Raw genomic sequence first — 26675 nt, forward strand, 5'->3', positions numbered from 1 at the left:
ATTTTTAATTCTGCTTTTTAGCTCCTAGATTAAGGACAATAATTTACAGTGGTTGGTCAGTCACACAATCACCTGCAGAGCTTGTTTCTCAACTCTACCGGTTCCAAAAACTCCGGAAGCCCCGGCATTCAATGCCCTGGGATCCGTCCAAAGGGCGCTGGGCACCGAGCCCAGGCTGGGCGTCCCGTTCCGCCCCCGCAGAAACCGGGCGGGCGCTGTTCCGGGACTCTTCCTGCTTTCCACGTAGAGTACATGCACAGGTCAAGCCCGCCCGCAATCCCTTCCACTCCCCCCACGCCCTGCTGCGCAGCCCCCTACAGTGCGCCTTTTAGGGAATTTGCTGAGCCACCAGCTGGGGCCTCCCGGGGAGGAGAGAAACGCACACAGGTGGCCCGGGGTCGCGGCGGCTCTCTTCTGGGCCCCCCGCCCGGGTCTCCGCCCCGTGGGGGGTCGGGCCAGCCTAGACCCCTGAGGCGGGGGAGAAGCCGGAGCTCTGCGGACTCGGACAAAGGAGCTGGGACCCCTCTCTTACCTTTTCACTCCTGCGCGTCCGAGGTCCCCGTCGCGTTTGCCTGGAGGCGCGGGCCTCTGGTCCTTATATACCAGCGGTTGGCGCCGACGCCGCGGGTGGACTGACCAATCGCAGTGTCTAACAAAGCCCGGGAAACTTTGCCCCCTTTTGAAAAGAAGCGCCAACTTCGTGCTTGCCTTTGGGAGGAGGGGACGGTTCCCAGTTCCCTTTTGCTTCCCGCCTCCTGCCTCCTTCCCGCCTTTCTGGTCTCCTCGCTCCTCCCTGCCATCTGTCTGTCGAAATTGCAGTAAAAGCAGCAATAAAGATCATCCAGAGGCTGAGAAGAGCCTCCCCAGGCGCACGCAGCCGTCCTGCTCCTGCGCTCCCGGCTCAGCGGCCCGGGTCCTTCCTCGCGTCCCTCCTCCCTGGCGCCTGCTGTCCCACCTGCCCGGGACCCTTCCGAGGGTCCGGCCGAGCTCTCACCAGAGCGTTACCCTTCTAACCCGCTCCAATTGCCCCAGATCCCAAGCTGGGGTTCTGTCCCCACCGCCCCGGAAAGTGGGTCTTGGAGACCAAGGCAAGAATTTGAGCCTCCGCTTTTGTCCCGGATCCCCCACCAAAACCCCGCCGGTGCGCGGATCGGACCGCGCGCGATCGCTTCGTGGCTGGGTTCGTCCAAGCGGGGCGGGCGAGGCCGGGCTGCTCGGCGTCCGCTGGAGAGTGGGATTTGGCGGCGACCTCGGGCTGTGCTCGGGTCAACCTGGTCACCGTCAGACTACTTGTGCGCTGAGAAACCAACCTGCTTTCTGATTGTCTGCCCTGTCACAGACTTTTCGCACACTGCCAAGTTGCTGTCTGAGTACTTGGATTTCGTAACTCCCCATGCTCGGCTGAGCGCTCAGTGGGCCGGCGTCCGCAGCGGCCCGGCCCGTAGGTCTAGTTCCCGCTGGCAACCAGTAGCCCAAGGGCAGGAACAGCGATCAATGCGGCTAATTCTGGGTCGACAACCAGGCTCCGGTGGAAGTGAAAGTGAGAAAATAAAATGTCTAAGAGTCCTTCCCTTCAGAGGTTACTGCTGACCACTGTTAACACTTTATTGTATATATCTTTCCAGATCATAGGTATAGGTATACATATATAATCTATATATGTATATAATCTATATAGGTACACACATACATATTACATATATGTATATGTAACATATTTTTATTAAAATGAGATCATAATGTACATACTGTTTCATAGCCTGCTTTTTTTCAATGACCTCCACCTTTCCGTTTCAGTAATTTTTGTATGTAAGGTTCTCCACTTTTTTCTAAAATGTTGTTTACAGATTCTTTGTACAAACCTGTTTTGGTCAAGAACCGTCTACAAAGTGCTAAAGTAAAAGACTGTCAACCTAGAATTCTGTAACCATCAAAAAAAAAAAAAGTTCTCCCACACGGAGGCAAAATAATGACCTTTTCAGACAAAAAAAAAAAAAATCTTAGGGAATTTGTCACCAGCAGGTCTGTCTTACCAAAAATGTTCATGGAAGTTTTCTTTGGGTTGAAGGAAAAGGATACCAGAATGGAATTCAGATCTACACAAAAGAGCAAGGAGCACCAAAAATAGTAAATAAGCAGATAAATACAAAAGATGCTCTTTCTCACTGTTAAAAATTATTTTTAAAATGATGGTGTAGGCCAAATGTGGTGGCTCACGACTATAATCCCAGCACTTGGGGAGGCCAAGGCAGGAGGATCACCTGACACCACAAGTTGGAGACCAGGCTGAGCAACATAGCGAGGAGACCCCATCTCAACAAAAGGCTAAAAAATTCGTAGGACATGGTGGTGCACACCTGTAGTCTCAACTACTTGGGAGGGTGATGAAGGAGCATCCCCTGAGCCCAAGAGTCAGAGGCTGCAGTGAGCTATGATCATGACACTGCACTCCAGCCTGGGCAACAGAGCCAGACCCCATCTCAAACAAACAAACAAAAAAAGATTGTTTAAAGAAAAAAATAACAATGTATTCTGGTGCTTATAACATAATGTAGAAATAAAAATTGTGATAACGACAGCACAAAGGATAGAAGGGAAAAATAAGCATATATTGCTTTAAAGTTCTTTCATTATATATGAAGTCATATAATATCATTTAATTGTGATAAGTTGAAATGCCTATTTTAATCTCTAAAGCTACTAGTAAAAGCACTGGAACAAAAATGTATAGATAACAAGCCAACAAAGGAGTTTTTCCTGTGCCTCTTATTTTCTTTCTGTTTTTACAAAAATTTCAAGTTTTACCTGTTTTTGCTTTACAAACATACAATTGACTTTGTATGCCTATTTTTCACCAACTTTATTAAGCTTTTTAGTTAACTTTCATGATTGATCTATATATTCTTTTAGGTACTCTAAGAATATAATAACATCAAATGTGCATAATGACAGTTTTATTTCTTCTTTGCTAATCTACATACTTTTCTCTTGTTCCCTTTCTTTTATGATTGCATTGGCCAGGACTTCCAGTACAATGTTAAATAAAAGACTGATACCCAAAGATACAACCAAACAATACTAAAATCCCATGCTTGGGGGTCCATTTCCTGGGATCACTCTAGAGAATAATTTCTATACTAGTCAGGGTCCTGCCAGAAGACCAGTTATTTTGAAGAGAGAGATTCTAAAATAGAGAACTATTCCCTAGGTATAAAGACTTTTAAATAGGATAACGGAAAAGGCAGAGAGGTAACACCAAGATATTATGGAGGTAACTACAGCCAATAGCCACTACCCTTAGGGGTGGAGGAATAAATGGAAGAGTCTTTGAGGGAACATGAGGCAACTGATGTGAGTGTCGGGGGAAAAAATTAAGAACAGATCTCAAAGGTGTTTATGGGAAAGTTTATAAAACTTTATTGAAAGATGATAAATAAATACATTAAGTCATATATCATGTCCATGCATTGGAAGACTCAAGATATGAAAGACATCAATTCTTCCCAAATTGATTAGTACATCTATTGAGTTCCATTTTAAATCCCAACAGTATTTTCATGGAACTGGACATATTGATTTTAAGTTTATGTGTAAGAGCCAAGATACTTCTAAAACAGGGTGTGTACAGATACCAAATTTTACTATAAAATAATAGTAATTAGACAAATAGAGCAACAATGGAATAACATATAGAGCCTATAATTGATTCACTTGCTTATGGATAATCTAGGACAGAGTTGGCATTGCAGATCAGCGGAGAGAGGAGAGATTTTTATAAATTGTGCTGAGAAATCTCGTGTTCCCATAAGAAATAAAATTAATTTCCATCCCTCACTACAAAATCAATTCTGGTAGAATAAAAACATAAATATAAATATGTCTTTGGGTATCATGCACTGAGAAGGACGTAATAGCCCACCCATGGTGTTCTTGACAAAATGCATAACCTAAATCTTATCATGAGGAACATGAGATGACCCAAATTCAGAGATATTCTGCAAGATAATAGCTTTATCCTCTTCAACAGTGGCAAGCATATGAGACAAAGACTGAGAAATGGTTCCACATAAAATGAGATTTAAAAGAAATGAAAGTTAAATGCAATGTGTGATGCTAGATCAAATCTTAGACCAGAAGTTTTTTTTTTCTTTGCCATAAGGACATTTGTGGGACAATTGATAAAATTCAAGTAAGGTCTATAGATTGGATAATAGTATTGTATCAATGTTAATTTCCTGATTTTTGATGATGGTACTGTGACTTTTCTTATTTTTAGGAAACACCCACTGAAGTAAGTTAGAGGTAAGTTAGTATCATGTCTGCTACTTGCTTGCAAATATGTCAGAAAAAGATGGCAGTAGAAGGAGGCACAGGGACCAAGACAAATAAGACCATCAGGATCATCTGTAGTCAAACGACACTGGACACATGACGTCTAATACCTAATTTTAAATATTCACCATTCACTATGCTCAAGACTTTACTAAGTTTCGCTAACAGTAGGGCCAGGTGTTGGGTATAATTTGGGAAACACTTGTTAACGTCTTGCTTAAACTCCATGTCTGTTGTGGATCCAATTTGGCTCTACTCTTCGTTGTTGTCATTCCAGGACCCAGGTGAATCTGGCTTATTGCCCATCTTATATCAGAAGAAAAATAGAACATGGCAGAACCACTCAATGACTCTTAAAAATGCTGCTCAGAAGTAACACACATTATGTCTGCTTACATATCATGGGTCATAACAAGGCACATTGCCTAGCCTAACACCAATGGGGCAGAGAATATGATCTGCTTCTGGGGGGTGGACAGCAACCTTATTGAACCATATTGCAATTTACCACACCAACCTCTGCTCCAAGAAGGCTGTACCAGATTCTGGCATCTTGTCCACAATTCAGCCAGCAGAAAAGAAAGAAAGAGAAGTCAAACCTTTCTTTTTAAGGGCACAATGCAAAAATTACATACATTAACTTCCAATCACATCTCATTGGCCATACCTTGGGAACAAGCCATATCTAACTGCTCAAGAGCACGGGAAATAGTTTGTGGGTTTGGGTTTGGGTTGTTTTCTTTTAATCCCTCTCCCTCCTCCAAAAAAAAAGGAACACAGTTTTTATCTGGGCATCCCTTCTGTGCGTGTGTGTTTAATACAACCTAATAATGTTTGTCTCTTACTTGGAGAATTTAGTCTAAACACTGTTGAATAAATAACACTAACCCGTTCTAGCCACCCACTCTGCGCAGCCCTCATGACTGACTGGAAGATGACAGGAGCCCTGTGCCCTGTCAGTGTAATAAGGTAAGGACAGCCAAACAACCTTGAAGAACAATAAAGCTCTAGCATTACAACAAGGTGACAGGGCACAAGAATAGACCAACAGATTAATGGAACAGAAGAGAATCCAGAATTTATAGTCACCTACTTAGGATCCAGGAGGAAGCAAGCTGGAGAAGGGGAGGACTTGGGGGAGGTGGGAGGAGGACTGGCACAGGGGAGAAGAGTGATGCAGGATTGTCCAAATGCAGGGTGGGATCCTGTCTTTATTTAACATTTTAATATTTTATTCATCACGGATTTTTTGTATTAATGTTGATTTTAAAAATATTGTTTATTTTCATTGCTGGGAGGTATATTTTGTGTGTGTGACCCATAAAATTTTGCACTGGAGACTAGCGCCTCACTCTCCTTACCCTCATCGGCCCTGATACATTCATTGTCTGAAATGTGGTGATGGTTTCAAGGGTTTACATGTGTGTTAAAATGCATCATATTGTGCACGTTAAACATGTGCAGTTTAATGCATGAAGATCATAGCTCAATACAGCTATTTTTAAAAAGTAAACCTATAAAGAAAACAGATCACAGGCTTGGTAGACGGGTCCTCTCTCCTAGAAGGCCAAATCTCTGTGTCCAGCTGGGCGGATCTCTCCCGAACCCGGAGGCCAAGACAACTCCCCAACGGAAAGCCCCTGGCTGGGGGACCTAAGACTCCTCCCACGCGTTTCTTCTGTCTCCGCGCTTTCTTTAGCTCCGCCTGGGGTGGGGTGGGGGCGCAGAACCTGCAGCCCGCGCGCACACCTCCCTACCACCTGTCCCCGGGCTGTGAGCGCAGCTGAGGCTGTGGGCATTGGTGCCCACCCAGCCATATTCTAGGCGAACCAGGATTAGACCGGATCTTACCCCAGGGGACGCTGGCCGTCTCGTTCACTAATCACTAGTCAGGCTTAGCACCCCCAGACCTGCCAGGATGAGGGGAGAATCTGAAGATCCCAGCGTTAGGGGCAGAGGCTAGAGAAACCTCATTTGCAAAACAAACAAAAAGAAAACACACACACAAAAAGAAACAAACAAACAAACAAAAACACCTAAAGAATCTACCCAGAGTTCTAGAGCACATTTAAATTTCCCCGTAGAAACCTAGAGGAGTCCTGAGTTCCAGCGCGGTGCAAGGCTCAGAGTGAGGTCACCCCAGGAGCTGCGGTCAAGGCGGGGGAGGAGAGCAACCCTGGGAACTAAGAACCGGTCCAGTTACTGGGGATACGTCCTGGCAACACCGCACCTGGTTATCCCAGGGGGAATGAGGTTAAGAATAATCTGTTAATTTATTTTTATTTATTTATATTTATTTATTAGACAGTCTCGCTCTGTTGCCTGGGCTAGAGTGCTGTGGCGTCAGCAACGTCAAACTCCTGGGCTCAAGCGATCCTCCTGCCTCAGCCTCCTGAGTAGCTGGGACTACAGGCATGCACCACCATGTCCAGCTAATTTTTTCTCTATATATATTTTTAGTTGTCCAGCTAATTTCTATTTATAGTAGAGACGGGGTCTCCCTCTTGCTCAGGCTGATCTCAAACTCCAGACCTCAAAGGATCCTCCCGCCTTTTCAGCCGCGGTGCCCAGCCCTAATTCCTTAAATTTTTATTATGGGCCAGACGCGGTGATTCGTGCCTATAATCCCAGCACTTTCCAAGGCCCAAGTGGGAGGATTCCTAGAGTCCAGGAGTTGGAGACCAGCCTGGGCAACATAGTCAGACCCTGTCTCTACAAAAAAATTTAAAAATTAGCAGGGGCGGTAGTGCACATCTGTAGTCCCAGCTACTTGGGAGGCTGAGGCAGGAGGACCGCTTGAGCCCAGGAGTCTAAGGTTGCAGTGAGCTATGATAACGCCACTGCACTTCAGGCTGGGTGACAGAGCCAGCCCTTGTCTTTAAAAACAATTTTTTATTATGAAATATTTCAGACGTATAAAAAACTATACTACCACCCGTGTATCCTCTACCCACCTTAGAAAATGAAATTCTACTACAATCGAAGAGTCCTGTGTATTCCTCCCCGACTCACTTCCTCTCTCCCTGCCCCTTCCCTCTCTCCCCTTCCCCTGCCACCCTCCTCCCCCGCACCCCCCTCCGCCTTCCTTCCCTTCTCCCTGGAAGGTTCTAGGCGGAAGATGGAGCCTCAGTTCTGCCCCACACCCAGGCCGGGTTTACAGTGTGCGTTGGCATCTCTGTCTCTGCGGTAATGGGGTGTTTTCTGTCCTCGCCAGCACTCGGGGAGTTCAGCGCTTGTTTTTCGCTTTCCGGGGCCAGGAAAGCAAGGCTGCCTCAGCCTTCTCTCTGCACCCTCCCCAGACCCCACCTCTCAGGGTGAATCCCAGAGACCCTGTGCAGGTGGTGACCCATTCAGCACTAAGTTACTGAGGGCTCAAAATGTTCTCAAAGAGAAATAGGACGACTTAAAATTTTACCCTGATGGTATAAATGGAGTAAGTCTGTAGAAGCACATAATTTGCTGGGTTTTCTGAGATTATTAAAAACCAGCTGTACGGAAATGAACGTGTCATTTCCGTTATAACCCAACTCAGTCCAAGGGCACATTTACATTCTCATACTGTCTATTTAGTGCAGTAAATACTCTTCTGTGAACTGGCAGCAGAATGTAGGTATTTTGGAAGTTCCAAAGCAATCCAGAGACCTTGAAAATGCCTTCTCTGCACCTGTATTTCACACTGTGGAAAATCAGAGAGAAGATAAAATGCCATTTTGTATATCTTGAATTGAATTCATGAAACAATTTTAACAAAGAGGATTCCTCAATTAGAAGCATTAAATTTAATTCTCTTGCATTTTTTGCCAAATAATATTAAAACCCACTAAATATTCATTAGAAGTCTTAGTAAAGAATGGATTCTTAAATTCTTTAGTTACTACTAATTTCTGCCCTAAAATTATTAGTAATTTGAAGGTCCTGCTTCTTTATCAGCAATGATACCATAGTGCTGGAGTCAGATTTTTCTATTTTTCAACTCGAATTTTTTAGAGAGAGAAATGCCTTATGTGAGAAAGATGGAATATTTTTAAACTTTATTACTTATTTGCTTTTACATTGATTTTCATGTCTTATTCTGATTAATGTTTACATTTAATTAAAGATTTTATGTCTTATTTGTAGTTTTTTTCAAGTGGAAAATATTATAAGATTCAAGACCAGGCGAGGTGGCTCACGCCTGTAATCCTAGCACTCTGGGAGGCCGAGGCGGGTGGATCCTTTGAGCTCAGGAGTTTGAGACCAGCCTGAGCAAGAGCAAGACCCCGTCTCTACTAAAAATAGAAAGAAATTAGCTGGAAAACTAAAAATATATAGAAAAAATTAGCCAGGCATGTTGGTGCATGCCTGTAGTCCCAGCTACTTGGGAGGCTGAGGCAGAAGGATTGCCTGAGCCCAAGAGTTTGCGGTTGCTGTGAGCTAGGCTGACGCCATGGCACTCTAGCCTGGGCAACAGAGTGAGACTCTGTCTCAGGAAAAAAAAAAATAAAATAAAGAAAAAAGAAACATTATAAGATTCAGAGTTTTGAAGATTAAATTTTTTAATGCATTTAAGCTATTTGTGCAAGTTTCAGAGAGTTATGTCTGTAGGATTACCACTGAGTGTCTTAAAGAGCTAGCATATTTAAAGAAAGAGATTTTGGCTTAATTTCCTTCCTCCCTCCCATCCCTGGAGATTCTTAGAGAACCCCTCAATTAGAGTTACGTAAGCACTTAGCTATATGTTCAAACTGATCAATATAGGAACATAGAATTTGAGGAACATTTATGCCTTTATTTTCTAATGTCCTCTGAAGATAGGCTATCTTTCAAAGGAAACTTCTTCCCTGAGTTGTCCTGGGCATATCACTACCACTTCACAAGGAACAAACAGCTTTTGCAAATGTGTCACTTCAACATCAAAAAGGTTGAGGTCTCTGTTGGGGGCACTGAATCCTCCAGGATTCTTCATTCCATTCACTAGTAGTAAAGGAAAACTCAGTCTATCAGGACTTAATTGTCATAAAGCAAAACACTCCCTCACTTCCATCACACTAAAACTCTAACCATTTCTACCCTTTCAACCTGGAAATACTTATTTAAGGAGGCTAGCCCTACACTCATTCTTCCTGTAGTTCAGGGTTTGTCAACCTCTGAACTATTGAGATTTGGGGCTGGAAAATTCTTTGTTGTGGGGGCTATCCTGTACGTTGTAGGGTTCTTAGCAATATCCCTGGCTTCTACCCATTAGGTACCATTAGTACACTCCCCTCAAGTTGTGACAACCAGAAATCTCTTCAGATATTATGTCCCTTCGATGGCAAAATCCACTGCCCCTCCCAATCTGTTGAGAATCGCTGCTCTAGTCTATCAATGAGCAGACTAATTTTAACAAAGAGCAGACCTATTTTAATAATCCATATGCCAGTGCTGTCCAACAGAAACATACTGTAATCTACATGTCTAATTTTAAATTTCACAGTGAGCACATTAAAAAAGTACAAATAAACAGGCACAATTACTTTGAACAGTATATGTTATTCAACTCAATATTTCCAAAATATTATCATTTCAACATGTAATCAATATAAAATGATTAATGTAATAGTTACATTCTATTTTCCCGCTAAGTTCTTGAACCCTGGTGTATCTTGTACACTGACATCCCATCTCAATTTGGATTAGTCTCGTAGAAAGTAGTCATTTGCCACATGTGGCTGATGTGTGCCCTACTGGGCAGTGCAGCCACACACAGTGACATCTGGCAGAAGCCACAACAGTCAATATCAACAAATTCAATAAACAAATAACAATAATCTAAGTTTCTAATAAAATTCTGCAGTAAAAGGAACCAGAGCTCCTTGGAGAAACAGCTGATTCGAGGGCTGGTGCCCCGAATATACAAGATGGGCCTAGAGCATCTTGCAGTGCTAGGAAGTAAACACATGCTCAAAAAATAAAACGATGGGGGCATGTGAAAGGGACACAGGAGTCAACGTGAAAGAGCTCCCAAAGGCTAATGCTAGAACAATTTGAGTAACAGAGTAAGTAATGTTGTGTTGGAATATAACATAAACTACTAAATAAATATACACAAGCAAAGGATTGAAGGAATAAGTAAATGGGGGAGAAGAGACATGTCTCCTATACAGAAGATTTTGAAATGATTTATGCAGATACTCCCCCCTCAAAGGTGGCACTTCAATCCCTACCCTTCAGTGTCAGCTCCACTTAGTGACATGGGAGACAGGGGAAAGTGACTTCACAGTAGAGAAACCTGGTAAACACCTCCTCAGTCAGGTGATCAAGGTTAGTATCAATGATAAGACATGTTGATAGCATATCCCCTCCATGTGATGTGATGAGAATGATACTTCACCCCTGTGGTCTCCCTCTTGAAAACCAATAACCCTCATTGAACTGTGAGATAAACATCACACAAACCCAAATTGAGAAGCATTCTACAAAATTCCTGAACACCACTCCTCAAAACTGTCCAGATCATGAAAAATAAAGTCTGAAAAAGTATCACAGATCAGAGGAGGTTAAGGACATGTGACAACTAAATGTAATATGGTGTCCTAGGTGGGATCCTGGAAGAGAAAAAGGACATTAGGGGAAAACTAGGAAATCCAAATAAATTGTGAAGTTTAGTTAATAGCAACATACTAAGATTTCTTAGATATGACAAGTGGTTTCTTAGATATGACAAGTGAACCACAGTAATAAAAAAGGCAACTGAGTGAAGGGTATACAGGAACTTTCTGGACTATCTTTTCGACTTTTCTGTAAGCCTAAAACTATTCTAAGATAAAACGTTGATTTAAATATTTCAGACTTTTATTTTATTTGGCAATGGCTGGGTAAATTTTCAGACCTTTAATGAAGTAGGTCCCAGATGGCGAGAGCCAGAAGACAGGGAAAGGCAGGCAGGCACAGAGCAAAACCCAACAGAAGGTGAATCTTGATGCACATTTTACTGCCTCACATTAGACCCTATCATGGAGTCCCTGGCCTCACTCCTTCCCTTTCCCCCAATGTAATCATGTATTTCACAGTACCATTTTTTTCAGTTTAATGAGGCATAAATTCTCAAATTTTTATTTAAAACAGAAATGCAACAGATATATAAGCTAAACCTTTCCTCATTCACATGGAAGAAGAAGAAAGCATCAGTAATCCTCTTTGGTCTAAATAAAAACTCATGGGGATTTATACATTTAAAAATATGATATTGCTTCAAATGTTATTACTAGGGCAAAAAAAAATCACTGATTGATACAATCAGTCAGAATTAGACTTTTAAAGAATTACTTTCACAAACATTGCAACAACTACAAGTCTAAGGATCTTACAAGACTCATTCATTAGCAACAACATTTATAAACAGCTTTTTGATGCTGACTTGTATCTGATTTAATGCAATAAGAAAGAAACAAGGATCATTTTCCTACTTAATCTGCTGATATGTCATATTTCCCTTAAGTTAAAAAGCCTACAATTTCAAGGATAGATAACTGGAATTCCTTGGGTAAACACAGGAGAAAGATAGGCGGAGAAGTTCCAAACTTACAATGGGGGGGGGGGGAATCAGTAGAATAGGATTATTAATAAATGGAATATTAGGAGTGTAATATTCTTAATTTCCATTAGTAATCCAAATATCTTATTATTAGTATTTAGATGAGTGTTTTAGAATGTTTTGTAGAAACTGAAAAGCAAGTAAGTAAGTGCATTAGCATTAAATGAGTATCACTGTTTTTATTATGATACAGTATCAGTGGTTTTATTTGAAGAATCATCATATATCTGTATTCTGAGGCTGCAATAACAAAACACCACAGACTAGGTGGCTTACACAACAGAAACTTATGTGTCACAGTTCTGGAGGTTGAGATGCCCAAGATCAAGGTGTTAGCAGGATGGGTTTCATTCTGAGGCCCCTTCTCTTGGCTTTTAGGGGGCCGTCATCTCTCTGTGCTCACATGATCTCTTGTTCATGGGCGCAGGGGTAGAGGGAGCAAACTCTCTGATATTTCTTCTTATAAAGACACCAATCCTATCAGATCAGAGCCCCATCCATATGACCTCATGCAACCTTATTACTTGCTTAGCAGCCCCACGTCCACACTGGGTATTAGGGTTTCAACATAGGAATTTGGGGGGGGGGCGAGAATGGAGTACAAACATTCAGTCCTTACAATGGCCCACCAAAATATGAATGTCAAGAAAAAAATTACAACTCAAGAATGATTTAAAACTTAAGTAGATATTTTATTGAACAGTAAGTACACTCAATCTGAGAAATTGCCATACAAACTCACTGATTTTTTTTATTTCAGCATACTATTGGGGTACAAAAATTGAGGTTACATATATTGCCCTTGCCCCACCCTCCCCCAACCCCAAATCAGAGCTTCAAGCATGTCCATCCCCTAGACCGTGCGCATTGCACTCTATGTATGTATACACCCATCCCCTCCCCCCACCCACATCTGCCTGACACCTGATTAATGTTATTCCTAGATATGCTCTTAGGTGATGATCAGTGAAACCAATTTGGTAGGGAGTACATGTGGTGCTTATTTTTCCATTCTTTGGATACTTCACTTAGTAGAATGGGTTCCAGCTCTATCCAGGAAAATACAAGAGGTGCTATATCACCATTGTTTCTTATAGCTGAGTAGTACTCCATGGTATACATATGCCACATTTTATTAATCCACTCATGTATTGATGGGCACTTGGGTTGTTTCCACATCTCTGCAATTGTGAGTTGTGCTGCTACAAACATTTGAGTGCAGATGTCTTTTTTATAGAATGTCTTTTGTTCTTTTGGATAGACGCCCAATAATGGGATTGCTGGATCAAATGATAGGTCTACTTGTATCTGTTTAAGGTATCTCATCTTTCCTAGTTCTGTTCACTTTAGGGCTAATACACACATTTAGAACCAGATTTTAGTCTCCAGTACTATGTCCCACTGAAACCCATGGAAAACAGGTTTATATTTGTTTTCTCTTGGCCTATAATTTATCTGTAAAGTGAAAATTAATGTTTACTATCAAAATTAAGGCTTGGTCTGGGCTATTCTGAGAACAGACATTGGAGATTACAATTTTGAAAAATTAAATACCAGTGCTCCTTGTTCTGCCAACATGATTAAGACCCACTCTCTCAGGGACTGAATTATCTTGGTAATCATCCAAGTCCTGAATCAGTATAGCAAAGGGCAATGTCAAGAATTCAGGAAAAAAGTTTTGTTTCTGGTATGACCAAGTAAGCTCCTAACAGACCAACCTTCTGCAGATGAAAACTAAAAATTCTGGACAAATTTTAAAAACAACAAAGTATAAGAAGTCACTTAAAAAAAAAAAAAGTCCAGATTTGGAAGAGAGAAGAGCCACAAGATGAGTTTGTTTTTTTTTTATGGCTTTTATACAGTACAAGGCACAGGTCTGCATCGTGCAGGGTGGCTAAAGCTCCTGTAGAAAACCACCATCTTTCTGTCTGGCAGAAACAGGGCAGAGCATGTGGGGCAACCATAGCTCCTGGAAAGAGTTGAGGGAGGAACCCCTGAAAGAAGAACCAGAGAGGAGGAGGAATTCCAAAATCTCTAGCTGACTTGTGAACTAAAAAGCAGTTTCTCCCAATAGCAAGCAGACTTTCACCCACAGAAATTTACATAGCAATTGCCTCATCTCATTTTGGTGTGGAGCTCTTCCTAAGGGTCACCATGCCATAGGATATACAGCTGTTGTCTTGCCCTGGAAGCCAGACAGACCAGAATATTGTGTAAGATAGCTGACTCAGGGGTTCTTGGATGGATCCCAAATACGACGTTCCTTTCCAGGCCTGAGAATCGCCGGACACTGTCCAACACAATGTGATCACCCAACATGTCACATGCATCACTGAGCTGCACAACCCTTTTCTTCCTCATTGCTCTCAGGAGCTGATGCTTATATCGATCCACTTCTGTCGTGGTGCTGACAAGAACAGCAACATCCTTCTGAGAATAGCCCTTTTTAAAAAGTAGGTTGCAGGTTTCTGCCACGCAGGTCACTATTTGCTGCTCTGTCAAGTCTGTCTTAATTATTAAGGACCCCCGAATACTCCGAGACCATTCAGCTTCAAGAAGCATCTCCAGGGACTCAGGGGGGATGTTAAGTGGGGGATTATTTCTAATTACTTGCATTTCTCCTTGTAAGAAGTTGGCTATTGCATCTGCATTGCGCACCACTCTGGTGAGCTCTTCTTTTGAATTCTGGTCTGAGAGAGGGGGGAGGCCACTGCAACTCAAGTGGCTGGTCTGGAAGTAGTCCAGAAAGATCCAGAGAATTCCTGGGCAAGGCTTAGCTCTCTGGGTGATAGTTTTTGCCTTCCCGTACCAGTCTCCATCTTCAGTGCGGAAATTCTGAGCTTCATCAATGATGATGTGTTGAATACGTCCAAAGTTCTCTCTCATGAAGGCTTTCCGGGTCACTGCTCGGCAGATCTTCTTATTACTGTAAAAATTAAAATGATACACTAAGGTTTTCTCTAACTAAAAAAAGGGAGAGAATTACTCTATCATGCTCACCTGAATAGTCTATTGCCATAGATGAACTTACCACCTAATTTTCAAGGAACAAGGTGACGTAGCAGATAAAATTAAACCCAGATTAAATAACACTTACACACATAAGGTCCAACTGCTTACCCGACAAAGTTCCTCAGCGGCTGGTTCTCACAAATGTAGAGAATTCTGTCTGCCCCACAGCAAAACACATTCCTGATCTTCTCCATGATCTTCATGGCCATGATTGTCTTCCCTGAGCCAGGCAAGCCATAGATGAACAACTCTCGGTTCTTGCGGAGGTTTGTAGAGAATAGCTCATACTGTTGGGCTGTGAGCAGATTTAGAACCTCACAGCGGAGCTGGTCACTCAGGAAAGACCTGAAGCCGAGCAGGACAATCACGAGGGCCTGCAGCAAGGCTTCCACTTGCTGGGTGTCTGCCAGGCTATAGGACCGGGGGTAAGGTATGGGAGAGATTGCACCCCCCAAGCACTCTGCGCTGCTCGCAGGACTCAGGCAGAGGACCTTGGACATGACACACACCTTCCCGGTGTAGCCCCCCGTGTTCACCAGCTTCTGCTTCAAAGTTAAGGCTGTGTGGGTGCAGTAGTCCTGCCCCCCTGTCTCCTGCTCCCTGAGAATGGTGTAGAGAATGGGGGGGCTGTTCTGTGCTATCAGCAGAGCATCACAGATGACTCCTTCCTTCTCTTGCAAGTTCAGGTCCACAGCCCAGCTTCTGGAGAAGATCAAAATTCCCTGGGAGAAAGGACGCATTTGCCTATTTATTAACTCCTCCAGCCCCTCATGTTCTGAGAACAGCTCCTTCCAGAGGGATTCAGGAGTATATCTCAAAGGACTTGATGCCACTAGATATGGAAAAAATATAAAAGTTTTTAAAAATGTGTTTGCATTATTTTGTATGAATCACATCTTATGTATAAAAGAGAGAGTAAAGCCCCCAAAATAATTGTGCAATTTAGGAGAAATTCCTTCTGGTGCACCACTCTATAACCCACACTCTACAAATGTGGTAAACTGAATGATGCCGCCCTTCTATGTATCTCACGGAGAGTAGAGTGTGTCAACTAAAATGGAATTTATTGAGCCTGAGAAAGTGAAACCATGTATGTATTCAATTACTTTGTGTCTAAGGTTCTTACTGTGGAATGTTAAAAAAACCTTTCTAATAAGCTAATGACCACAAAGATCTCAAGTAAGTAAGAAAACTATTTGGTTAAAAACAGGCCTAAGGCAGACCTAATATATTAATTATCAGGCCCTTGATAAATATTAAGACATAACTAGGACATTTGTATTTTATGTTCTACTGTGAGATCTCACACTTAATAAATTTGATGTATGAAGTTAAACAAGCCATTTTCCTCCTCTAGAAATCTAGGTTTCTTTTTATAACTAGGAACTCCTAGACAAATCTTTCTAAAAAAATATTTGGGCAGGGGGGAGACAGGTTACCAAACATTGTCTATGGTCTTGAATGATTATTTTGTGCTTCTTCTGGGGCACTGGTGACTCATCTCCTCTAGTCCCTTCAAGACAAATTCCTTGTGGTTTCTCTGTGTTTTTATATTATACCAGGCGAACATTTTTATTCTTTTTACAGATATGACTCCTCCACCTCTAAAAAGCTGACCAGTAGTGGTCAATTATTCTACAGTGCCCCCTTGTTTGCCTACACTTGTGCTAGATAAGTGGTTCCAAACCCAGCAGAGCATCAGAAGAATTTGAGAAGCTGCTCAAATGCACATGCCCAGCCCTCATCCCTGGAAATTACATGTTTGTAAGTTCTTGGTGGGGACCTGGACATCTGCATGTTTAACTATCTCCTACAGTATATCTGGTAATCAGCCAGATTTGGCAACCCCTAAGCTATTTCTAAGGGCACCTGAAACTCACCCCCAAGAGGCTTGTGGCACTGTCACTTTATACACTTGGATTTGCAGAACACAGTCTTTCACGGATTTGTTTTTAACCAACTGTATTAAATCACCTCCCTTTCTCCTAGTGTAAAAACTGGCAGTTAGTACCTGGAAACAAATGTTGTTGGAGATCCGCTTTATGTTCCAGACCTTTCTTAGAATACACCGGTCTGCAAAGTGGAGGCCTGTCTGATAGGCTCAGCTGAGATTCAAAAGCTTCAGCCAACTCTGAAAGTAACTCTGAAAGAAAGAACAGTTTACCCTGTAGGATTTCATCCCTCACCACCAGCATAGCCCACAGAAAGCTCTGTCTAAATTCCACATCACGTGGTAAAATTCAGGCCCAAAGTCAGACACTTCACCCTTCCTTGACCTTATGTCAATCTCCCCAAAGATGCACCATTACAAAGCCCTTCTTTTTGATCTTGAATGGTGTTTCCCAATTCAATATAATGTTTCCTCTTCCATGTTTGAATAGCTCTTTCCTGGAATTCTAGTGACACTTAAAACACTCTCTTTTTAAATTCTAGTCATCATATGTTTTATATTCTTGCCCATGCACCTCCACTAACCCCAACCAAACAAACCTCACCCAACACTGGCTTTTGTCTCCCAGAGTTGATCTTATGCTAAACTGAGGTACAAGGTAATTGTTATTATGAGGGCCTAGCAAATTCCAATTAGAGGGTTTTAATAAAGGAATCCATTTCCAAATTTACCCTTTACTTCTTCTTTTCTGGGAAATCACTATTCACAATATATCTGATTTTAGCTTTTTCTCACCAAATAAAACCTTCCCATATATAAAAAGCATGGGGATTTAAAGAAAGTAAATTTGAGTGGGTGTGAGGAGCTCAGAGTTATAGAGAATGTAGGAGGACATGGAGATGCTGAGGAGGCAGGAGGACAGGGAGGGAGGTGCTTGCTCCCCTTACCTGGATTGGGATCTATCATCATGTCCACCCACTCCTTGGCTTTCAGGCTGCGGATGTCCTTGTCATTCACCATCCACGATTTGGGATCTTTGGAGAACACTGCACAGCAGAATGGCTCCACTTTAATCACATAGAGATAACCATACAACTCTCCTCCCTTAAACACATCTATGATTTTCATGCTGTACTCCACCCCTGGTTCTGAAGAGCAAAAGTGGACAATGGGCAACCTGTGAATTGCATTTGCTACTACACTTTTCAAAGAGTTACGGTGAATGTTTTCTTTTGCACATCCCAGGACTTTCCTACTCTTATCATCCACTCCTATAAAAAGGTAGCCTCCTCCAGAGTTTGCAAATGCTGAGACGTACTGTGGAATTATAGTTTTTACATAGTGTTGGATGTGTTTTGTAGCAAACTGTTTAAACTCTATGGATTGAGACTCAGGAAAAGGCAGGATATCACCATGTTCAATACAGTCTTTTTGGAATACTAAGTCAGCAGGATCCGAATAATTGAGCTTTTGATTTATAACATTGAGAAATTCACCAGAAGGTTCTTTCCCCAGGATTTTTGCTTTCCTTTTCTTCAGGAAGTCAAACGCCTCTCCTGAATGCATGGGAAACACAGAAGTGCCAGATCTACGGGTTAGTGAAGAATTCAGGCTGCAAATGCGGGGCCTGGCAGAACTGTCTTCAGCGAAAGGGTCACTGCTCCAAGATTTAACAAAAATGTAAAAACGCCTCCCTTGTTGTTTGAACTCAAAGAAAGCCTGCAAATCTGAAGACTCAATAAGGTCTCTCAAAGACTGTTCTAAATCCAGTCCCAGCTCCACAGGACGCTCATCCTCGTTTGCCATTTCAATGCGAATCACTCCTCCTCCTGAGTTTAATAAAGCACACACAGCCTGTGTAACTCTTGCCTTCTCCTGGTCTTTTTGAGTTTTCTGTAGCTTTTTTCTGTTTCCTTCTCCAAGAGTCACTTTTCCTATGTTGATGACCAAGTCTGGGTGAGACAATTCTAGCACCAGAGATGAATTATATTCTTCCATGTTCATTCTGCAACAGAAACCATTAAAACATGGTTGATGAAGAAGTAGATTGCAAGTACACACAAAATGCATTCATTAATGTATTCAAACATATTTACTGAGTTCCTATACATGCCAGGGGCTGGACATTCAGTGGCAAAGCAAGGATGGGCATAGCCCCTGCTGCTCAGAGCTCACCATCTGGAAGGAAAAATGGCTGAATAATACAACTGCAGTCATGTGTGATAAGTACTCTGAAAGGGGAAGCACTTAACAGTAACAATCAACCTAATATGAATAGGGAAGTCTTCCTGGAGGTAAAGGCATTGAACCTAAAATCTAAGTGAGCCCAGCAAAGGAATCAGAGGTTGGGAGAAGGAATTAAAGAATTATAATCAGAGTGAACGGTATATGGGAAGCCCTGGAATCAGGAACGAAAGTAGTGTATTAAAGCAGTAGAGACTCTGCTTTCAGTTCTGTCTGGCCAGATCTTAAGAGTGATAGTGGGTGGGTGGCAAGGAGGGAATGGTGAAAGGGGAGTCTACACAAAAGTGCCCTGTTCACATCAGTGGAACACCAGAAAAAGGGTTTTAAGGATGGGAGTGATATGAACAGACAGCCATTTAAGAAAAAGACCTTACTGATGAAGAACAGATCTGTGGTTGTCAAGGGTTGTGGGAAAGGAGAGGTGTGATTACAAAGGGATAGCACAAAGGAGTTTTTTGAGGTGGTGAAACTGTTCTGTATACTGATTATGGTGGTGAGTATAATTCATTCGTGTGTTAAAATTTGTAGAACTGTACATCAGAAGTGTTAATTTCACAGCAGTGTAGCTTTCTAAAGGGGTGGGGTACATGATCAATTCAGGGTGGAGAACTAATCAGAGAGGAGCCAACCAGTAGGGAGGTTTTTGCAGTAATCCAGTGAGAGATGATGGCGGCCTGGGCCTCAGTAATGGTGTTGGGGATGAATAGCATTGAGCACATCTGAGAGATATTTAGGAAATAAAATTAACAGGTGCTGTGATTGACTAGATAGAAATAGGGAGAAATGGCTAAACTTTACTTAACATGGTTTTTGGCTAGGGCAACTGGGTGGGTGGTACCACCTCTTATTGGCAAGAGATCAATGATCATTGAAGGTGAGTAATGGGTGAATGGGAATTCAGAATGCCATTCTCTTTACTTTTGATCATATTTGAGAAGTTTCCACAGTAAGTTATTAAAATGACCTCATGTTAGATTTGCGTGGTGGACACATTGGTGTTCATTACATTGTCCTCTTATTTCTCTGTAAGTTTTAAATAGTTCATAACATAAAAAATGAAAGCTCTACCTCCAAAAAATTGAAAAGGAGAGTGGGGCACAGGAATTTAGAACATCGATAAGAAAGTAGTTAAACTTTTGGACTATACATTCTCAGTGGATAGGGTGGGAAATGAAGGCAGCCAGGGCAGGAAATGGATCTGACAAATGGAGAAAAAGAAGCATCAATGACATCTTCATGATTTCAAAGAACTTATATTTGGGAGCAGTCGTGCAAATCAATAAAACTCAACAGACCTATGGTGGGGAGGAGGCTCTAAAGACGCTCAGAATTGTGCTGCAAGCTGCCCTGTCGTTTCTCTCTTTTGCTTGATTATACATGCAAGCACGCCATCAAAGCAATTCATTCTTTGACTTTTCAGTGCAGGAAACATTCAGTGAGCACTCACTGTGGGCACCCCATGTGCAATGAGGGTCTGCCTGCAGGCGGTTTATGGTTTAGGTCACATCAAGTTACCATGACGAGGCTTCACATCTGCGGAGAAAAATCCATGACTCAATTGGTTAGACGGAAAGATACAAGTAGGGTGATTTGTTTCAAAATTTAAAGAATAAAGAAAAAACAAATTTAAAGAATTTAGAAAAGGATCTAGATCACAAGGGAACGCAACATAACAGGAATAATAAATGTCAGGGCAGAAGGAAATTGAAAAAGTAAAAACCAATTATTTGGTCTCTTAACAAGATTAAGAGTTTTGGTTTTGCTGTTTTTGTTTGTTTGGTTTTTCGTTTTTAGACAAACCACTAGCATATTTGTTATTTAAGAAGAACTCTGAACGAACAAAAGGGTGGTTGACGCATGTGTCCCACACACCTCAGACACATCGCAAATATGTCACACACACACCACAAGCGACCGTGCACAGCCCAGGCGCGCCCCCGCCCCCGCCCGCGCACTCGCCCCGCAACTGCTGCTGGGCAGAAGCATCTGCAGGGCCTCTCCCCGCAGCGCACCGAGCCCCTTCCCTGCGCGTCCGAGCGCCTGTGCGCGTGTGTGCGCGCCCCCGTGTGTGTGCCGGGAGCCATCGGGCCCCGGGAGCCTGGGCGGAGAGTGGAGGGGAAGAACGGAATGGAGAAGTAGGGCTACGACAAAAACAATCCACAAAGAAAGGACTCGCTACAGCGAGGAGTCCCAAGTCCTCAGAGCTGGCGCCGTCTGGTCCCAGGCACCAGTGTCTGCCCGCACCTCGCCGGCCAAGGAAAGAGCAACTCCGGTAAAGGTCACAGTCACTAAATCCGGAGTAGATTGCCCTGTCTGCCTCTCCCTCCCCCAGCCCCGCACCTCAGTGCGGCAATTACAGTCTCCAGTGCTGCGTTACCCACATACACATTGGGTAGTTCATTTAATTGGATCTCATCTGTATGGCCAAAGTAATAAATATACATTGACAGTGTTAAAATGAGAATGCCAATTGATGCTGGGAAAATATCCAGGTGTTGCCTGTGCTTACGTTACTTAGGAAAATAGATATCTTACGTTTCCCTGTTACACAGTGGCAAACATTTCTCCATCATCCTCCTGCTGAATCATTCATCATCTTGTATTCGTGTTCACCCCATCTCCCAAAAGGATTCGAGGAAGCAACTCATTAAACTTGAGCAAGTTCACTTCCCAGGGCATTCACAAGTATCTGCTTTAATTAATGTTGTTAAACAAAGTAACCAAATGTACTTTTGAAACACTTGCAGCAATAACTTCAAAAATCCAACTAGATCATACCTTCCCAGTCAGTATAGCTTAGATTTCTCCTGAAAACAAAACAGTGTATACATGATGAAAAACAAGAAAACTCTTCTCACAGAAATGAACCAACTGGATAACTGATAAAAACCCTTCACAGGCATCCCCCCCCAACAAGGGTCTGGCTCCTCCCCGTCCTGTCTGAAGGTTTGTCTCCCAGAACTCTGAGAAGCCTCCACACCTCTCTCCAGAGGTCTCAGACCCCTGGGCTGGAATCCTGAACCCCGGCCTCAGCTACAAGGTGAGTCCCTCTAAGTGCCAGTTCTTTTCACTGTCTATTTCATTCATTTATAAAGAGTGTGACCCTAACATGTTCACCTCAGCCGCTCTGCCTAAACTGGGTCTATCTGGAAGGGTCTAGAGTCACCGGGTGGGTTTTCATCTTAGAGTTCTGTGACCTCTTTCTGAGAGTATCCTTTCTGACGAATAGGCATGGCTTGGGTCTCTCCAGGCAATCAGTACTCACCTTGGCAATTAAAAGATTCCGCAGGGTTGGGGTGCTGAAGAGAAAGCTCCAGGAGCCCTGATCTATTCGCGAGTCCGCAGCTTGAGCAAATGGCTCTCAAATCTGAGCGCTCTGCAGAAAGCAATGCCAGGTTTTGTTTTTTCTGAAACTGAAACTAGAATGTTTCCGCCTTTTTAAAGTTTCGATTTCGCAGAAAACTTCCTTAAAGTGCATCTCCCCCTTTATGCCTACTTTTCTGGCTTGGTGGGGGGTGGGGCGAGGAATGCTATTCTGTTGATAAACAGGAATTCATCATTTTAATAAATGAGTGATAAGCTAGAGAGATCAAAGAAATTGTTTATCGGAAGAAATACTTTAAACACTTTGGAGAACAATGCTACAAAAAAAATTTTTTTTTTGGTGCACAAGAAACTGATATTATAGACTACTCTCGATTACTCTACCGGGAGTGGAATGGGGAAGGAAGAGGATGGAGTAGAAGAGGGGAATTTACTTTGTGCAATACACTGAGTTACCCAAGAAATATTTTTGTTAGTAAAGAAAAGGGAAAAAAAGAAAAGACACAGTGGAAGATCCAGATAGGGATTTTTTTTTTATTTCAGCATATTAGGGGGGTACAAATGTTTAGGTTAGGTATACTACCTTTGCCCGCCCGAGTCAGAGCTTCAGACACGTCCATCCCCCAGATGGTGCACACGGCAGCCATTAGGTGTGAAAATACCCATCCCCTCCTCCCCCTCCCACCTGCCCAACACCCAATGAATGTTATTACTATATGTGCATAGAAGTGTTGATCAGTTAATACCAATTTGATGGTGAGTACATATGGTGCTTGTTTTTCCATTCTTCGGATACTTCACTTAGTAGAATGGGCTTCAGATCTATCCAGGATAATACAAGAGGTGCTAGATCACCATTGTTTTTTGTGGCTGAGTAGAACTCCATGGTATACATATACTACATTTTATTAATCTGCTCATCTATTGATAGGCACTTGGGTTGTTTCCACACAGATAGGAATTAAGCAGCACACCTCACTGACTTTCTCACTTAGTTTTTCTAGTAGCCTCTATGATCCCAACAGCTGTAGTTGGAGCCCAATTGAAATTCCTGCTGGATTCCCTATATTGATTTGGCTGCTAATACTGCAGCTATAGCTTGAACTCTGATCAAGTTTTTGCTACTGACCATTTTGATCAATCCCAAAGTGCTGGGATTACAGATGTGAGCCACCATGCCTGGCACAGAGATCTTATAGTTTTCATTTTTAAGTTTTAGCCAGGAGTTCGGTATAAATACAGAAACATGAAATTTACCAATTTGTATGAAAGCTGATTATCATTTTTGCCTTCTTTTTTTTTTTTTTTTTTGAGACAGAGTCTCACTTTGTTGCCCAGGCTAGAGTGAGTGCCATGGCGTCAGCCTAGCTCACAGCAACCTCAAACTCCTGGGCTTAAGCGATCCTACTGCTTCAGCCTTCCGAGTAGCTGGGACTACAGGCATGCGCCACCATGCCCGGCTAATTTTTTCTATATATATTTTTAGTTATCCAGATAATTTATTTCTATTTTTTTTAGTAGAGACGGGGTCTCGCTCAGGCTGGTCTCGAACTCCTGACCTCGAGTGATCCACCCGCCTCGGCCTCCCAGACGGCTAGGATTACAGGTGTGAGCCACCGCACTCGGCCATTTTTGCCTTCTTAATTTGTTCCTTTCCATCTGATCTTTCCATAGGTAACAACAGGACATATGTTTAGGATGAAAGCTCTCTAAAAAAAATTATTTGAGATTTAAAATACCAAATCTTCAAAGGTATACTTACCTTAACTGTGACTCAAAACCATTACTCCTTTTATGACTTACAACCAATAAGCCTTTCATGGCTTAAGCATGGATGCAAGAGTTGTCCCCCAAGAGGGTGCAAAAAGTGTAGCCCTCTCAAGATCCAGAAAGTTTACTCCCAGAATTAGCCTAAGGAAGCAACGACCCTTTTTGTTATAGACAGTGAGAATGGTGTTTGTGAAAACAGAGTCTCTCCCACAGAAATGTGAGATGCCTCCAGCCACAGACGCACTAATCTGTGACATCAAGTGGGCAATACCAGGATGAGGGGTTTCTAGCACTATCAAGATAATGGAGATGGACACAAGAAAGGGCCCTCATGACCTGGGACCTCTTATTAAGATGAATTTCCCTGAGAGCTGGCACAGTTGGACGAAGAGAATGCTGCTTGTCATTTTATATCTGGGGTTCCCAGCCTGTTTGGCTGGCCACCTGATGCAAGCCAACACTTGCTCCCCCTGGTGGGTAGAGACGACCAAGAATATTCTCCCTGGTCACAATGCCAAGTTCTCGGGATGTAAAGAAGACTCTCATCTTATGGTTTTCCTCCTCATGGCAAACAACACAAAAGACAGAGACAAGGAAAACAAGGACTACTCCTGGGAGGCTGTGGATCATACTCAGATCAAATTCATGAAGCACAATTCAAAGAACTCATTCTTACAAATATTTTCTTTCCAGCCAATCTGAATTTGGAAACGAAAGGACAAGGAAAATATTTTGCCTTCCTTTCTGTACTGGGAACTACAGACAGAGAAACGGGAGAGCTGACTTTGATAAGAATTCTCTCCTTCTGCCCCTATTTCTCAGCTCTCCCAGGACCCTGTCCACAGGCTCTGGAGTGAGTGGGCATCCCAGCCTCTTAGGATCCCATCTTCATCACCAGAAACTGTACAGGAGGCAAAATTTTACCTCTACCCTCTTAGGGAATTTGGCTGGGCCTGAAAATTAAATTCCCATGTGAAAGATTAACAAGAGAGAAACATAGTGATTTTTCCATAAACCTGGGAGCCCCTATAGGAAAATAAAGACCTAAAGAAGTGGCAAAACCTAAATGCTTGTGTAGTAGGTTGAACAAAGAGTGGCAATTGAGGGAAAGTAATTAAATTATGCATGGAGCCAAAGGAAGATAGGAATTATTTTAACAAGGTGTGCTTGTACAGAATTCTCTTGGCTATGACTCCTGTCAAAGAATATGTCTTTCCTCCTGGTACAGGGAGGGCATTTTTCACATCGGATTATCATCTCCTGTTTTTTCAGAAGAAAAAAAGATTAGAATGCTCTTGTTGCATCTGCCATTTTCAAGTGCCTTTAGCTCAAAATTATCTGTATGCCAAAGTGTTATATTTGGGGGTGGCATATTCTTCCATCCTTCAGTACCTTTGAGCAAACAGAGCCTTGTTTTATAGATCTTGCGGGTTCTGGGACTGTTAACTGCCACAGTTGCCCACGCCAGCTTCCCACAGTAACCTGTCAGGGAATGAGGGAGGAAGAATGTTTCTGTCCTAATTGTGTTACTCTGTTGCTGAATTCCCTAAATATCTGCACCCCACCTTACCCCATATTTTATGGAGTTAGAGGAAGAGCTTTTTCATCTTTTACTTGCCATCGTCGTCTTCCTCTTCTTCTTCCTCTCTATAAGCGTGAGGTCAGGCTGCACCAAGTGGAACAAGGGAGGCTCTACTGCACTGAGAATCATGGCTCCTGGCTCAAAGGCACTTGAAACTACCTCTCTCTCAGCTTCAACGTGGAAAATGCCTAACATACCATAGGGGAGACTGCAGAGTGGGAAGGGGGTCACCAGAACTATCAACCCAAACAGGATACAAAATGGAGTGTACACTATGATTACAACGCTGCTAAACTGTATCTGCTGATGGACTAACACTGGAAATGAATAAGCAAAAGTGAAAACAACTGTGTGAACTGGTGGTAAGAATAGGGATGAGTTTTCTTTTGTGGTTCTCTATTTTCTAACATTTCAGTAATGTCGTTATATAGACCTTGTAATGAAAGGTATCTTTCTTAAGTTTCTCAGTGTAGAAAATGCTTTTCTCTGAACATTTCCTATATTGGAAGTCATTTGAGTAATCATATTGATTTTATGGGAACATTTTAGAAGTTAAGAATTACCATGTTGGTTAATATGATAAATATTGTAAGTGTATCCAATTCTAGCCTCTTCATAAAATCAAAGGAATTACTGTGAACATGGAGACTCCTGCTCTTAACTTTGACGTACAGGGAGGCGGGATAATGTAGAAGCTAACACGGACTTTGGAGTCAGACAGACATGGGTTCACTTCCCGGGTTCAGAATTCACAAGTTCTGTGATCTTGGGGAAGGTATTTACCTTTTAAGTCACAGTTTCCTCAGCTGTAAATTAGGGTTAATAACAGCCAAAATTTGAGAGCTTTCTACCTACCAGGCTTTATTTAAATGTAGTATTTCAATCTTCATCTTTATCATAAGGCATAGGTATAAAATTTTTCTCTATTTTATAGATTTGAGAAAATTGAGTCTTAAAGGGGTAAA

The 26675-nt window shown here is 42.4% G+C and overlaps 1 protein-coding gene across 1 annotated transcript in view; it reads right to left on the bottom strand.

Moving 5' to 3' along the window:
* Positions 1 to 22424, bottom strand: part of SLFN11 (schlafen family member 11) — a 34985-nt gene extending 12561 nt beyond the window's left edge. Inside the window, exons 1-7 of the mRNA XM_045526994.1 lie at positions 22300 to 22424; positions 20330 to 20567; positions 17738 to 18795; positions 16911 to 17042; positions 15008 to 15731; positions 14041 to 14813; positions 1311 to 1457 (exon numbers count right to left, since the gene is read on the bottom strand). Of these exons, the coding sequence (XP_045382950.1) occupies positions 1311 to 1457; positions 14041 to 14813; positions 15008 to 15731; positions 16911 to 17042; positions 17738 to 18794 (2833 nt within the window). The 5' untranslated portion in view covers position 18795; positions 20330 to 20567; positions 22300 to 22424. The remainder of the gene's footprint in view (positions 1 to 1310; positions 1458 to 14040; positions 14814 to 15007; positions 15732 to 16910; positions 17043 to 17737; positions 18796 to 20329; positions 20568 to 22299) is intronic.
* Between the last annotated feature and the right edge of the window lie 4251 nt (positions 22425 to 26675).

This window comes from Lemur catta, chromosome 15, assembly GCF_020740605.2.
Source record: "Lemur catta isolate mLemCat1 chromosome 15, mLemCat1.pri, whole genome shotgun sequence".
Taxonomy (NCBI): Eukaryota; Metazoa; Chordata; class Mammalia; order Primates; family Lemuridae; genus Lemur; species Lemur catta.